This window comes from Panthera pardus, unplaced genomic scaffold, assembly GCF_024362965.1.
Source record: "Panthera pardus isolate Hobbes unplaced genomic scaffold, ASM2436296v1 HiC_scaffold_2, whole genome shotgun sequence".
NCBI classification, from domain to species: domain Eukaryota; kingdom Metazoa; phylum Chordata; class Mammalia; order Carnivora; family Felidae; genus Panthera; species Panthera pardus.
The window spans coordinates 102,070,675-102,086,658 of record NW_026526765.1 but is presented as its reverse complement, the minus strand read 5'-3'; the positions used below and the strand labels follow the sequence as shown (position 1 = coordinate 102,086,658).

Below are 15,984 nucleotides of genomic sequence, written 5' to 3'. Positions count from 1 at the left end.
GCAGACTAGTGTCCAAAGCCTGAACAATATTAGGCATCGGTTTGCATTTTTGATGTATTAAGTCAAGGTGGTAAATACTGGTAACTATGTCTTCTCAAGTCCACAAGGTCAAAGAAAAGACAGGTTCCATCTTCTTGGGCGGGGTACCCTCAGCACTACACCCGCTGTACTATCACAGCACCTGAAAATCTGGTTTCATCACAGGCGGGGACACTAGTCAGAGGCCTGACTTGTGCACCTCGCACAAGGTAAATCTCCCCACGATGAAAATGGAAATCCAAGCGGGGTGGGTGGGTGCCTGCAGCCGGCAATGGGTGTGTGGGGGGTGTAAGAGGGGGAGTGTTTTCCCCCTTCACGGCCGCAGCAGGGGCCCTTCGGGTCCCCCAGGCCCTTGACTCGCGGCCCTGCCCCGACCATTGTCCGCACACCTCTTCCCTCCAGCTTCCGGGCCGCGGGCGAGTTGATTTGCTGCAGATGACATCAGCCTTGGGCCAACGGCTGGAAGAGCGGAGGCAGCCACCGCGTGAGGATGTGCCGGGTGGTCCTTTCCTCCTCCTCTTCCTCCTCCTCCCGGCTCCGAGCCTAGTCTCCATATAAAAGCGGCGCCGCCTCCCCGCCCTCTCACACTCCCCGCTCCTCTCCGCCGCGCTCTCTAGGAGAGGGCGGAGGGGGAGGCGGCGCGCAGCGCCAGGAGGAGGGGTACGCAGGGGGCGGAGCGGAGACAGCACCTTCGGTGATAATCCTTTCTCCTGCCGCAGAGGAGAGGAGCGGCGGGAGCGGGACACTTCGCCGAGGCATAGCGGGCCGGCAGGATGGCGACCGTGGTGGTGGAAGCCACCGAGCCGGAGCCGTCCGGCAGCATTGCCAACCCGGCGGCATCCACCTCGCCCAGCCTGTCGCATCGCTTCCTCGACAGCAAGTTCTACCTGCTGGTGGTCGTCGGCGAAATCGTGACCGAAGAGCACCTACGGCGCGCCATCGGCAACATCGAACTCGGTAAGAGGCCCTGCGTCCCCAGGGGACGCGCTCGAGGAGACTGGCAAACGCGACCCCACCCAGGGCGCGACGGCTGCCCTCCTCTTTAGGCGCACCCCGCACCCACATCTCTCCCCGCTACCTCCTGCACTCGGTCCAGACTCTTTCCTGGGCTCATTTCGGAGAATAATGCGGATTATTAGATTTGAGACCCAGTGGGAGAGTCTCTTCTAACCTTCAGGGATATGTCATCAGGCTGGGTCTGCAGATACTGGCTGGCCACCGCCTCTCCAGCTAAATGAAATGCAGGTGACAGAGGAGCGGCGGCCACAATAAAGCCCAAACCGTAGGGAGCAAACGGGGGTGGGGAGTTGATGCAAACACCCCGTTCAGTCCTCCTCTGTCCCCCGCAAAATGCTGGGTGTCCCCTCTTCCCCTTGCCGGCAGACCCGAGGCTGAAGCATCATGTGCCAGGGCCCGCATGGGAATCATCTTCACCACAGCCACCTCAGCCCCCGAGAAATGCCTTTTCTGGCTTAAAACCTCCCGATTTGTTCTTTCTTTGCAATGACTAGGCTAGTCCTGGGGCCACGCCCTTCCCCCCCCCCCGCCCCCCCCCCCCCCCCCCCCCCCCCCCGCTTCACCCGGGACGCGGAGATGGAGAACCTCCTGCCTCCTGCGCTTGATTCCCAGACGGCGCCCGCCTCGCTACTGCCCCTGGGATCCTGGTTGCAGCTTTCAGAAAGGACAATGGGACCCCAAGTTGCGGGGTGGGGCTTCTTTCAAAAGTCTCAGCCTTGGTAGTGATGGCTCAGGGGGAAGGCGGGGTGGGGGGGGGGGGCGGTGGTTAGCGGGTAGGGCCAGCGCCTCGCCCGGTGCGCGCACTAGGAGCGCGCTCTGCAGAGGCCGAATAGCGGTTCGCCTAGAACCCTGGGCGGGGCCGTGAGGGCCCGCCGGGCGCAGCCTCGGGCGCGCTGACCGACCCGCCCCCCAGCCCCACCCGGGCTGCCGCAGTGCCCCCATCCGCTCGCCGCACCTGCCCCCCGCACTGCGGCGCCCCCCGTCGGGCGCGGTCCGCCTGGTGTGCGCTCTGCCGGGGCCTCGGGCTTGGTGCTGCGCACCCCCACCTCTCCGTCAGCCCGGCTTTGTTGCGCTCGAAGCCCCCCCCCCCCTCCCCTCCCCGAGCAGGGCGCTCTGGTCTCTGCCTCCCCCCCAGTGTCCCGGACCTCCCCTCGCCGCTGACAGAGGTCGCCAGGTCCCTGCGCAGCCCCAGCCCGCGCTCTATTCTCTTGGGGTGGTGCTGAAGCGTTTCTGCCTGGAGACACCGGCTGGTGGGCGTGGTGCAGTCCGCACTGCGGTCTCTACGGCAGCCCGAGGCGGACAAAGGGCGTTCACGCAGCCCTCGATCCCCGCTCCCGGCGCACCCCCACCCCATAAAAGACGAAGACCTTATTTTCGATGAAAAAATTAACGCTTGTTTTCTGCCTCTGCATTTGGAAACGGCCCCTTGTCCCCAGAACAAAAGGCTGCAGGGTGGGGACTGGAGTTGCAGACCTGGGTCTTTTGTTTAACTTTAAAGCACTGATTTTTTCCTTCCAGCTTAAAAAAAAAAAAAAAAAAGAGCAGAATGCAGTCGTGTTATTTTATTCGAAAAAAAATTTCAAGAAGAGATTTCAATAGTGAAATGCCTTCTTTGAGCATCTCAAAAACCCTTCATTTTCAAACGTTAGGCCTTTAATCTGATCTTAGTTTGGTTGCACATTTTCTCCTTGGAAATTTCCTACGTACCGACTTTGGGTGTGGCTGCTTTACGAATCAATGACTTTGGATTAAAAACAATTACTGTCCACACCATTGCCGCGGAATAATAATACATTAAGAGGGGCTTTGCTATCTGTAAGATTTTCATAAACTCCCGATGTGGTGCCAGGAGAGGCACCGTCACCCCCATTTTAGAGATGGGGACCCAGAGAGGCAGGACGGATAAGAGGACCCGCTCAAGGTCACATCATTCATAAGTGACAGAAGTGCCAGCACGGCACCATTACTGTTCTGGTCCTGTCATGATGTTAGTGCAGGGCAGGATAACATCAGAGGAAGATCAAACACGGGTTTTCCCAGCTTGTCTTTGTACGGTCATCCACTCGTGGGCAGCGCCCCGTGCAGCGAGGTGTTTTAGCAATCACCTTCCACCGCTGTTATCTTCCTGCTTTGTTATTCTGCTGGTCACCCTTTCAGTACCCCATTCCTCAGGGGGTTTATTCAGTCCTCTTCTGTTTGAGGAGAAAATTGATGTCTCCAAGTACTGCTATGAAGTGCTCTCTGTCTTTACTCCTTTTCATACAACTAGCATGCAGTCATAAAGTTCAGATTTGTCTTTTTGACATTAAAATTAAAAAAAATGAAATAAAAATAGAGAGGAAAAGTCACCGATCGTAGATGAGGAGCCTAGTGAATTTTCACAAAATGAACACACCCATGTTATCTAGATGGAGAAATGGACATTACTGGCATCCCAGAAGCCTCCTCATGTTCCCTTCTCAATCACCATGCCTTCCTGATTTTTAATTCCCTAATTTGGTCAGGTTTTTGCACAAAACTCCAAAATGGCTGTATTGATCCCATTAACAATCAATCAAGCCGGGGGGAGCAGAGCCATTTCCTCACATGTGGGAGCAGATGCTGCTTTTCCTCTGGAGATTGCTCTCCTGGGTCCTGGGATCCCGGATGCAGCTCGAGCTACAGGGCCTCGTGGTACTAAGTGACACTGCTCCCCTAGCTTTTCAGACAGGCTGGGATGACTTAGCAACAGGGCAGGCTGGCTCTGTTTCTCTGTGCCTGACACGCTGCTGCCTCCGCCTGCGGATCCCAGCTGGGCCTCCTCCAGAGGTCACTCTGATACCACTGCTATTGTCGCTGGTGCCCGCGGGCCAGGGCCAGGTTGTGAGAAGCGCGATGGAGATGCTGCAGGGGGCTCTGCAGGGGGCTCCGCTTGGATTGTGTGCCGGCTGGGCATGCGGTTCGTCATTTGTTACGCTTGCGTCCTATTTCCCCTTTCGTCTTAACTGATGTTCTGTGGGTTGGGAGACCCTGGTGACTTGGAATTTTGCCATCTGATGACTGAGGGTTCTTTGGGGAGCCTAGAAAATAGATCCGTAGGAAGATGGTGATAATGCAATAAATTGACAGGCCTGAGACATCCCGATGTGACTGCTTAGGAAATGCTTTTTGAAACCAAGGATGAGAGATGGTCCCTCATTTTCTCAACTGTATTCAAAACGTACCATGTAAGGTTTGATTATTTCTTCTCAAGTCTGAAACACTTGGATGGGTCTAGCTTTATTTTGTTAGTTATGCAGCGCTTCATGCCTGACCACGGTTGCTACCACCAGATGCCATTCCTGGGCACCTCTTTCACCCTCTTCCTCATTAGCCCCCAACTTAGACTTAATAGCCATCGCCATTTTTCGCAGAGCCTCACTTCTCTAGTGTATATTAGAACATAGAGTATGATGCATCCACGCCTTGCGAACTGAATTCTAGAGCCTATGAAAGGAGTTGTCACTGCTTCATTTTATTGCTTTAAGGGAATCAAGACATCTAAGGAATACTAAGTGTCAGTTGGTGCTTTCAATTACTGTGAAAGAGTGTAACTTTCCTGTAGGTAACACTGGGAATCAGCAAAGAATTTTTATAAAAAGGTAGACGTGTGTAACATCGACTCTCCTGAGTTTTTAGACGTGAGTTTAGCTGATAACATTGTAACTTTGTGATGTTACTTTATTGATTGTTTTCAGTTCAAGGTGGCTGAGAACCCAGGAAACATTTGGGGTTTAGTTTTCATTTTATTTTAACAGGGCAAAACCAACACATGGTGGAGGTTAGAAGAAATGTTGGAGAGTGTTAAATTTATTATGTTCATCTTTATACTTTTCAAAGTCAAAAGGCAGATGGATTTCTGCTTGTACTGCTTCATTGGTATTATCTAGTAAGGGCTCTGTGATCTATGCAGAAATCCAAGCCAGTCCTCAAACTTAAGGTTATTAGATTGATGATTCATGCTTAATCTTCTCTAAAGGTTTACTTTTTAAAGTAAGTTCTAACTTTTAAACCAATAATAGCCATAAATCACTTCTTTTATTTGTTTCCAATGTGGGATGCTATCAGAAGACCTAAAAATGATTTATCCCCAATGCTTTGAAATGATCTCTATGAGAGGTATTGTCTGCATTACACATAACATATATATTATGAACATCAAGTTGTTGGCTGAAAAAAAAAAAAAAAGAAAAAAGCCAATTGAAAGTTTGGTCAAAAGGGGAAAAATAGGAAAACTTCTTTGAGAGATAAACCTTGATTTTAGCTCTTTTTTAAAAAAAATTCTGTTTCTTTAGTTTATGATTCAAATCTGCCCTCTGATCACTTTTTAGCATAGTTTTACAAATAGAATCTTACAGTTAAGTTAATCATTTAGGTACTGGCAAAAAAAAAAAAAAATACAAGCCTCTGGATCAGAGCGATCAACTAAAAAGTTCATAGAAAAAAATCAACTTTCAAAGGCCCAAATAACTGTCAGAACTCATGTGCCATTTCAACATGTAATGAATGGTCATTTTGTTGGATTTTTCCAACTTATTGCCTCTTTTAGGAGTACAGATTTTAGTCTTTACGTGAGAGGTGCTTTTTGAAAATTGTTGGCAAGGGGCGCCTGGGTGGCGCAGTCGGTTAAGCGTCCGACTTCAGCCAGGTCACGATCTCGCGGTCCGTGAGTTTGAGCCCCGCGTCGGGCTCTGGGCTGATGGCTCCGAGCCTGGAGCCTGTTTCCGATTCTGCGTCTCCCTCTCTCTCTGCCCCTCCCCCGTTCATGCTCTGTCTCTCTCTGTCCCAACAATAAATAAAAAACGTTGAAAAAAAAATTAAAAAAAAAAAAGAAAATTGTTGGCTTTATTAAGTGATGTTGTAAAATGCTTGCATGATTACTCACTTGGCAAGATAGAACCTGTATAAAGTAAGGGAAAGTGGTTCCTTATTGTTCATCCTGTCTTGTCCGGTAATGAACACTTGCCCACCCCCAGCACGACACACACAACCTTTTCATTTCTCCCTTTTCCATCTGTAAATTTTATGCGCACTTTAGCCTCCCTTTTGTGCACTGCATTCCCCTGGATTCAGAGAACTGAGATGGGAAGATCCTTTGTTACCCTCAGTCACCTTGGCTGGAGGACTGGCCTGCGGACAGCGATGGTGCCCTGTTCCATGGCTGGGCAACAGCCCCAGATTAGATGGGAGAGTTCTTAGGATGCCTCGCCATAGGCCAACTTCTCAGGGGTGACAGATGTCCTCTGGGCCCAGAAGTTTAATAAATGGAGGTTGACCTCCATTTGGTAGTTGTTCTGTTCTGGCCCAACCTAGGTAAGCCAGCATGGGGCACAGTCTTCGTAGAGTACTGGAGATGCAAAGGCTCAGGAAGTTTGACCTGGAGCATTTGGGGGGATAATTCTTAAAAAGGCTAGGAATTTATCTTGGCCTCTGTAGTATCCATGAGAGGCCAGGATGACCTGCTTCTGAAAGCCTCTCCTGAACCTCTTGATCAGCACCCTACTAGCCCCCAGCCAGGAATTTGGAGACAGAAGAATGTGGCAAGAGCCAAAGATGTCTTTCTGTCCTATGAACTTTAGAGGGCCCACTGTTGGCTTCCTCTTACGCACAGAGGGAAGATATTTAAACCTACTGAATGCAATATGAAACTTCTTTGAGAAATACTGTTTCTCTTTACTAGTATTATTCAGTGGAAGGTACGAAGTAATTACAAAATACGTTATTTCTAAAATTGGGATAGAAAGTGGCCTTGTTCCCAAATTTTCCTTTCCAATTAAAATAACCTTCAAATCCATTGTAGTCTTTATTTTATAAGTGGCAGTAGTGACTTATGCATCGTTAAGGCATAATTTGGCTGGCTAGAAATTGCTCCCTTGAAAAGAGAACCCTAAATGTTTTCTTTCATTGGCATTATAAAAATGAGAACTATTATTTTTATCAACTGTTTCCTAGTGTAATTTAAAAATTAATTTCTAACTGGTTTGTGTGTTTTGTACTTTTTCCCTTGCTAAATTACAAATCATACAGCTAGGAGTTTATGAAGTACAAAGCAAACATTTAATTGCTTGTGTCATGACGAGTTTATTGAAGCCGAAGGGAAAATGGCAAACAACGATGTAAGAGCACGTCTACCTAGATGAAGTCATTCAAGTGATGTAGCAATTTGGACATAATGTAGAACAAAGGCCGAAAAATCGTATGAATTTAATTTAAATACATATGTCTCCTTATTAACTTAGTGACCCAGCTTGACAAGCCAGGATACAAAGTGGAGCTCAGACCTGGAGCAAAGAGAACCCACTTAACAATTACTAATTAAGCAGCTCAGACAGGAGCTCGACGGTTTTTCATACTAGCCGAGTATGTAGTGTATACATTGAAGTAAAATATTCTAATGAATTCAGGCCTCTCAACCTGTCAAGCTTTCTGTGAAACAAAAAGAACCCATTTATCATTTCTGCACTAAAAAGATCTGCAAAATCTCAACATGCCTTTCTTGTTAAAATTTAAATACTCCATTAGCACAAATGCAAGCTGAGGCTGTTGATGTTTCCGGGGAGACCCATAAAATTCTCCCTTATAATTTAGCCTCTCTTTAGGAATGTTAACTCTTCCACACCTGAATTCATCCCATTTGTTGTATGATAAATGTCTGCCTCTATTTAGTGGACATCCATCTGTGAAAATATTCCTCAGAGTCGAAAGGTGTTCGGCGTATAATCTGAAGATAGTCTAAATATGTAGTTAAGTGAGTTTCCAGAATCTTTGTGTGATATATTTATACATATACAAGACATATACATATGTATATGTACACGTGTATACGCATGTATATACACACATATATTTTGTTTCTTTGCAAGATAAGAAGACTGAACAAGATATAAATGGGGCTGAATACAGAGAAGCATTAAGGATTTACAGGTGTTCAAACAAAGCACTACCATTCGTACTGCCCCAAGTCTGTTTGAATGACTCATGACCAGCAAAAAATGGTTAAATGACGTGTTTATTTAGAGATAGTTCTTCTGCTGTATTTTACCTAGAGGGTCAATTCCCTGCTCTTAGTAGGTATGCAGTAAATGACTCTTGTCCCAGAGGTTTGTTCCTGGCAATTGAAGATGCTCCAGGAAGGGTACAATCATGGATGTTCCATAATGGCTCCACCATGAGCTACCTATTTGCGAAAGTATAAAAATACAGAAAAACAAACAAACACATTCCAGAGTTCTGTGGCTTCCCAGTTTTCCCTGGCTTGCTCCCCAGTTCTCCCTTCTTCCGTGTCCTCTGCGTCCCCCCTCTGGTCATCCCCTTCGGAAGGACGGGAGGAGAGGGGATGAAGGAGATAATCCGTCTGAGTTCCTTGTACCCCAGCTATCAGCCTAGTGAATGGAATAGACAGTTCGTGGCCCCCGACTCTGTAGAATTTTTCTAAAGTATAAAATGTTGTCCCCCCCCCCCCCACCCTTTGTTTTTGCCTCGGGGTAGGAAAATTCAGTACAACTAACAATTGTGAAAGAAAGAACTACCCCGCTAAGCTTGTCCGGTAGAATAAATGGCGGAGGGGACAGATAGGTGAAGTCCTTAAGACTGAGATCCAGTCTTCTTATGAAAGGTCACGCAAGTTTTGGATTGATCTGTAGGAGTTGGGAAACCCAGGTCAAAATGAGGTGGGTAAAGAAAAGAAACCATACGTGCACACAGAATGCACATGCACACTGCAGAAAGTACCATTTGAAAACCAAAGGCCTGGACTTGAATGCTCGCTTTCCCACCCTCGTTCTACATTTTCTTGCCACCTACAAGGGGACCATGGGAGAGGTAGAGGTTATCTCCCGGCCTCTTAACTGCAACAGAACTTCCCATCTCCCTGTCCTTTCTGTTCATTCCCTCCCTAGAGTAAAGCCTGTCATTTTCCTAATAACTGTTTTCTTTACCCTCCCAGAAAAGCTGCATTTACGTTTTATGAGGGGCAGAAGTTCAACCCACACTGCTAGTCACCCCTCTCTTGTGGCCTGGTACAGAGACCTCCCCGGCCCTCCCATTTTGTGGGCATCCACTGCTAGCCAGCAAGCTCTTGAGAAAAGAGGTTTCCACATCCTCCCTTACAGCCTGAGAAATGTCACAGTGATGTTTTCCAAACCGCTCTGAAGTGACTAACTGGAACTCTGTCAATTCTCTTCCTTTTCCTCCCTAGGAATCCGATCATGGGACACAAACCTGATTGAATGCAACCTGGACCAAGAACTGAAACTTTTTGTGTCTCGACACTCTGCAAGATTCTCTCCTGAAGTCCCAGGTGAGGCTTTGGTTCAGTATTAGTCAGCCTAGACTTTGAAAGGACCTGGGGTGGGGGGGGTGGGAGGGGTGGGGGGGGTGGGCAGGTATCGGCTGATGACTGGAAAGCTTTGCCTGGGGCATCAAAAAAACGTTCTTATTGCTAAAGATTTCTTTGTATTTGTTGTTATCAACGAGGTTAGCCAGAAGCACATTTTAAGAAAATCAATTCTGAGTTATCACTGTGTGGCTTATCAACTTTGCGGATTCTTAGTGAAAAGTTTTAAAGTTCTGGGGTACATTCTTTTTCTATTCCATTGCACTCTGACTTCAGGGGATTGCAAACTATTTAAATATTAACTTTATTCAAATAAATCTATGAGTGTAAATTGGATGCCCCTCCCTGCCCATGCCACAACCTCTTTCCCTCCCTAGAAAATGGAAACATCTCCATTTCAAAATGAAATATACCTCATCATTTCATCATTCCATTATCACTCACTTTTCTTGGTGCGGGTAAAAGAGTCTGAAATTCCAAACTGCTGTTAAAATAGCCTTTCTTTCAGAGATGGCAAAGAATTCTACAGAGTAAAGGTAAGGACACAAAAATCTGTTATATGTGGAAAGGCTACCAAGAGCCAGCTGCCTCACTAGGGATGTACTCTGACCTATGCCTCTAAGCCTGGGGATATAGTGAGACGCACCCACCTTATCTTCCTCTTGTGAGAGTGACCCGTAGGTGTCTCTCTTGGTCACCTTTGAGGATTATGAGCAGAGGTGCTGGACCATAAAGACCCTGAAACTCCAAACCTGTGTTTCTCAAAAGCTCTGCCATTGATCTATCATAGACAACTGTATTGCATTTTATTTCTTGGATATCACTCAAATTTTATGTAAAGTGGGGAAAACTCTTTTCTATCTGCATGATTCTGTTGGATGATTGCTAATTTTATTGGCATTGATATAAAATAGGGAATGGGGCTCAGTCTTTTTTTCCCCCCATTGATTACATCATATGCCATTAGCCTTGGACATGGCAAGAGTTGAAACCACTTGTAAAATGTCATCACTCCATGAATCACACTTGGCTGCAGCAACATGCCCACGAGACAATCCCAGTTCTTCGCTTTGAGTGTGAGATTAGAATAAAATCCCATACATTTCTGTTGTCCAAATGAATTGTTGCTTTCCAGCATGGAATTGAGTCAATGTGCTAAGAAAAACATAGCAGGAACGGGTTCATTAAAAGCTAACTTGCTGCACAGCCATGTGAAAAAATCAGCTTTTAAGTAACTTTGCTTTGAGATCAAAACAGAGAGATCCAGAGACTATCAGACAGCACATGGTTTGCTGAAGTAAAGGTATAGTATATGGTTCCTTCTTACATTATTGTGTTGTGTTTTTATGTCTTGCACATCTCCGTAACTTAAAAACACTTCGTAAAAATAAAAATAAGAGAAGTACCCTTTTCAACAAGTATGTTTCAAAATGTAAAAGGCAACTTTTTGTTTTTTCTCTGTAGAGTTTCTGGCTTTCTTATATGATTGTTTGTAAAGCCACTTTTTTTTTTTTTTTGTAAACAAATCATGTGATTGCCATTGTGTTCATTCATCCTTGGATTGACTTTGTGGAATGACAGCTGTGTTTTGCAAAATGAAAGGCTACAAGAACCGCTGAGGAATTTACCATTTTCGGACCAAAGATCTAAGATTAGTTTTGTGGACTAGGAAGGTCAGGTTCTCCAAATCACCACTTTAGCCCAGTATACCCTGTTCTCCCTCCTTTTCCTGCTATGCTTGAAGTAGGGATTGGTTACCCACCTCGTTGTATCAGTGCTATGCTAGACACTCTGTTTAGAGATGGGCCTCTGGACCCGTAGCAATCCTCCCATTCTTGCTGACTCCAGAAAGGGTGGGTATTATGACCTTCCCTTTTAAGCCTAAGAGTGCAAGGTGCAGGGCTGGGCCTCCCCACTGAGGACTGAACATCTAGAACAGAGCCACTGGAGTATTGCCCTTGTGTGGAGAGCATTCAGAGTGGCTTGAAGGTGTTTAACCAAGACTATAATAGATGGTGAAAGCACATGTCAGATTCATTTTCAGGTAAGTGTGTTTTAGAGAGAAGAGACGTTATGTTAGAGGACACAGATGCCAAATTGGGGTGAGTAGACATCACAGGATGATGCTTGGCTTAGACCCAGTGAAGCCCTTAGCTTTTCCTGAACAAACTAGAAAGCTTTGAGGGGAAATTTGAAGTCTGTTTTTAAGTGGGTCCCAGTCTGGTGGTCTCTTCCCTACTCCCTGAAATTCTAGAGAAGCTAATATATGTACCTCAGGCCTCCTAAAATGGAGCCAGCTGCTCCTCTTCCTTTAGTTTCAAGATTCTAAGTTAACCTAGAGTCAAGGCACACGATGAAGCGTGGGTTCATTAAAAGAATAAAGCCATTCAGTCAGTTACAAAGTACTTAAATAGCACCTGCAAGGTGCCAGGCACTCTGGGGTCAGGGTGGGTGAACAAAGTGATGAACAAAACCAACAGAGTCACTATTTTACTTGTGGGAGAGGAGGCATCTAGCAGTCACATGCGGACTAGCATAACCTCCAGTGCGCTGTACCAATTCCAAACGGTTTTTTATTTTATTTATTTTTTTAATTTATTTTTGAGAGAGAGACAGAGAGACAGAGAGACAGAGAGAGACAGAGCACGAGTGGGGGAGGGGCAGAGAGAGAGAAGGAGACACAGAATCCGAAGCAGGCTCCAGGCTCTGAGCTGTGAGCACAGAGCCCAATGCGGGGCTCGAACCCACGGACCTTGAGATCACGACCTGAGCCAAAGTCGGGCGCTTAACCAGCTGAGCCACCCAGGCACTCCTGGTCTGGTATTTTTTTAGGCTAGCAGAGTTACAGTGGAACGTTCGTTGTCTTCCCTGACACAAATAGATTGGGAGCTAGGGTTGCTCTTACCTATTTTACAGTCATGTTATGCCTCTGTTGTTGTTTTTAAGGATTGGAGATGACTCATGAAAGACTGGTGATAGCCTCCAATGCAGCTAACAGATCATGCAGGTGGCACAGCCTCGTTTATTCTCTGGGACTAGTTTAACCCTTGTATTTGTTTTTAAATATGATTTTGAGATTCAGTTTGGCTAACTCTAAGACTGCAGGTCTCATTCAAGACCAGTCTGAAAGATTTAGTCATCTTGAACAAATACCCTTTGAACAGGAGTCTGAAATGTGAGTGCTTTCTCTGTACAAGGTGGGGGTCATGCGGTACGAATGGTGAGCTGGTGGCTCCCTGGGATCCCTGAAGCTGTGTACTGGGATCCCTAAGCTCTCCCCCACTCTGACACACTATAATTCTCAGAATGATCGGTCATCTGGATCATCTTTTACCCTCTGGAACGTGTTGTAGCATTGACTTGCCTAAAAGAACATTCAGTAAACCTCTGCTGTGTGCCCTGGGCAGGTCTGCTGCCTCACCCTGTTGTAAGACCATTCTTGGCCACATCTAAGCTAGGGTCAAGCAAGACTAGTTATCTTGAGAGAAAAGGTTAGGTGGTCCATCATGAATGCTCTCCAGTCTTTTGCTCAAGTCAAGTCCAATAACTGAGTCTTTTCAAAATAGAGGAAATGTCTTGTTTCCTTATATTTATCAGTTCAAATACTATCAAAAAAGTTTTATTTATATATTATGGCATGTGTTTTGTACCTTGATCACGTTGAGTGAGAATCATTTTTGTAAGTCCCCACAAGAGTAGCTAGGTCGACCGTGCTGTATAGAATTTACTTCACTCTCTATTCTTATTTGCTTCCCTGCCTAATGTTACTTTCGATCTCTTGTAATAACAGAGGAGGATATCTCCTAGGGGTTACAAGAAGTGCCTCATAATTATCTGTGTTAGAAAGACATCATTTTAAAATGGCAAATGAAGGGTGCCTGGGGGATTCACTCAGTTAAGCATCCAACTCTTTCATTTTGGCTCAGGTCACGATTTCGCAGTTGTCGAGTTCAAGGCTACGACAGTGACAGTGCATAGCCTGCTTGGGTTTCTGTCTTCCTTTCTTTCTGCCCCTCCTCCACTTGGCTCTATCTTTCTCTCAAAATAAATAAAAATAAAACTAAAAAACTTAAAAAAAAAAAAAGTACTTCATCCCAGGGCAAGGGACACCAGACTGAAAATTAATTTCAATTTTCCCCCCATCATTTGCCACTCTGATCTGCCTGTTAAAATAATTTTAAAAACTTGATAACCAAAATTCATACCAGCAACATAGCATAATGATTAAGAGTAGAGATCCTGGAGCTAACCTACCTGAATTTTTTTTTTTTAAGTTTATTTATTCATTTTGAGAGAGAGAGAGAGAGAGAGAATGCATGATGCGTGAGCAGGGGAGGGGTGGAGAGGGGGAGAGAGAGAATCCCAAGCAGGCTCTATACTGTCAGTGCAGAGCCTGATGCAGGGCTTAAACTCACAAGAACTGTGAGGTCATGATTTGAGCTGAAACTAAGGGTTTGACGCTTAACTGACTGAGCCACCCAGGAGCCCCTAACCTACCCGAGTTTTGATCCTAGCTCTGACATTTATTTGCTGTAGGATCTTGGGCAAGTTATTTAATCATTCTAAGCCTTAGTTTAAATGTCTGTAAAACAGGGACAGTCACTTCTACCTCCTAGAATCTTCACGAGGATCAAATGAGTTAATGCGTGTGAAGATCTTGAAACAGTGCTTGTCACATGATAAAATGTAAACTAGTGTTAAAATTGTCTCTTTTGTTGAAAGTCTATTTGCGTTGTGTATTTGCTGATTATTATTATCTGTGGGAAAAACTGGCCCGAGATAGCGGCTCCCTTTTGTAATAATATTAAAATTTTTATCAAAGATGTTTCTCAGAGAAACACTTGCCTTAGGCTTATCAGAAGACACATAACTGCTGGTTATGGGTCAGGGGCAGTAACATTGTAGGACTGAGTTTAGGAAGGTCCTTTGAGCACGAGAGCAAAAGGGAGGCAATCCATGAAGGTGCTGGCATCACAGAACCTTTGGGCAGCACTGGGGACCATTTGTTAAAGGGTCTTGGTGTTAATGCCAAGAGGCTGATGTGGGTGGGGACACTAGTGTGCTTTCTCGCTGTGATAACCCATCTGTTGGTAACTCCTTCCCCTCCATTCTACTACTTGGTTCTCTCTCCTACCCTCTCCAATCAACAAGTGACCATAGCCTTTGCCAGTTTTAAGAAGCTGAGATTTCTGGTGGTTTATATTCTTAGTCAATTGGATACGTAGCGAGACCTTGGCATATTTACGTTTTGTCAGTAGTTTTATAATTCCTCCATCCCAAGATCCCAAAGATCTTCATGCAGATGTGTTTGGGTGGTTCTGCTTAAGAACCTTCTCTCTGGAAGACAAACCGTGGCTGAGCATCCTTAGATTTGTGCTGCTTGTGACTGCTAAAAATATCTGCCCTCTAGATTGGTTTCTGATGGAGAATTAAAATCAAGCCTTTTGAATTTAAGTCATGCGAATCCTCTACTCCCTTTGACATTAATGAGGCAGGGTTTTAACAATATTTGCCAGGAGAATGATAAGAAAATGCTAAAATGCTCTTAGAACAGGTCTGAGAATATTTTTAGTTGCCTTCTTACTCAGTCTAGACTTGTATGTTTAGTCTGTCGTTGTACAGAATTATAGCTTAATTGTATGTGCCTAGAATGCGTCAACTGCTCTATGACAATGAGTAATGAATGGGTTTTCAGCCCAGCTTCCAACCTTTAAACAATAAAGCACACAGATATACGTATTTAGTTGTATTCAAGAGGCTGACTTAACCCTCAGGGAACCTGTGTTTTCAGAGGGAAAGCAAATTCTTCATCTTCCTTTTCTCTCTCTTTCACATTGCACACACATAGGTACAGGCACTTGCCCACATGCCTGCAGGGCTTGTCTTTTCTCATGGTACCATCATCCAAGGTTATGGGAGGAACTGTGGTATGAGAAGAAAACCGCAGAGAGTCTTATTTTGTTGAAGCAACCAGACCTCTGTTTAACATCCATTGAGGTCAATGTGTGGTGCCTGGGAAGGGAACTCCCATTTTAATGCAAACCACTGGGCTTTCTCCCACTTGCCCCCTGCCCTCGGCTTTCCCACCCCGTTGTGGTTGGTGGGGAATTGGCAGCTCCTCCTGCTGCCAGCTCCCGCTCCACTGCTCCCATTCACACGTAGCCCAGAGCGCCCAGAGCGTGGAGCATCAAATTGCCTGGTCACCCCTACCTGCATTTATTTGAAACAGTGAAAGGGTCAAACTTTCTGTGAAGAACTGGAGTTTTGTAGTGTATGCAACGCAAGGTAACTCCTGCAAGGTGTGTATTTGGCTCAACTTTGCAATTTGGGGATGCTTTATGTCCGCATATCCTCACACGCTAGTGTGCTTTTTTTTCTGGTGGAAGTGTGGCCAACAGAGAGGAGTAAAATGGTGTTTGATTGCCGTGTTCATGTGCCTTTATTCCTCAGGGTTCTTAATGATGGCTCATTCAGACCACCCTGGAAATACCTATTCATCTCACATTTTTTTTTAGAGTAAAAGGGATGTTTTACTCTGCCGACTATAATGGTTTTGAAGCGGTTTCTAATGGGCA

At 45.7% G+C, this 15,984-nt stretch overlaps 1 protein-coding gene across 1 annotated transcript in view; it reads left to right on the top strand.

Moving 5' to 3' along the window:
• The first annotated feature begins 612 nt into the window (after nucleotides 1-612).
• Nucleotides 613-15,984, top strand: part of MAP1B (microtubule associated protein 1B) — a 99,668-nt gene continuing 84,296 nt past the window's right edge. Inside the window, exons 1-2 of the mRNA XM_053907279.1 lie at nucleotides 613-996; nucleotides 9,272-9,373. Coding sequence (XP_053763254.1) covers nucleotides 813-996; nucleotides 9,272-9,373 — 286 coding nt within the window. The 5' untranslated portion in view covers nucleotides 613-812. The remainder of the gene's footprint in view (nucleotides 997-9,271; nucleotides 9,374-15,984) is intronic.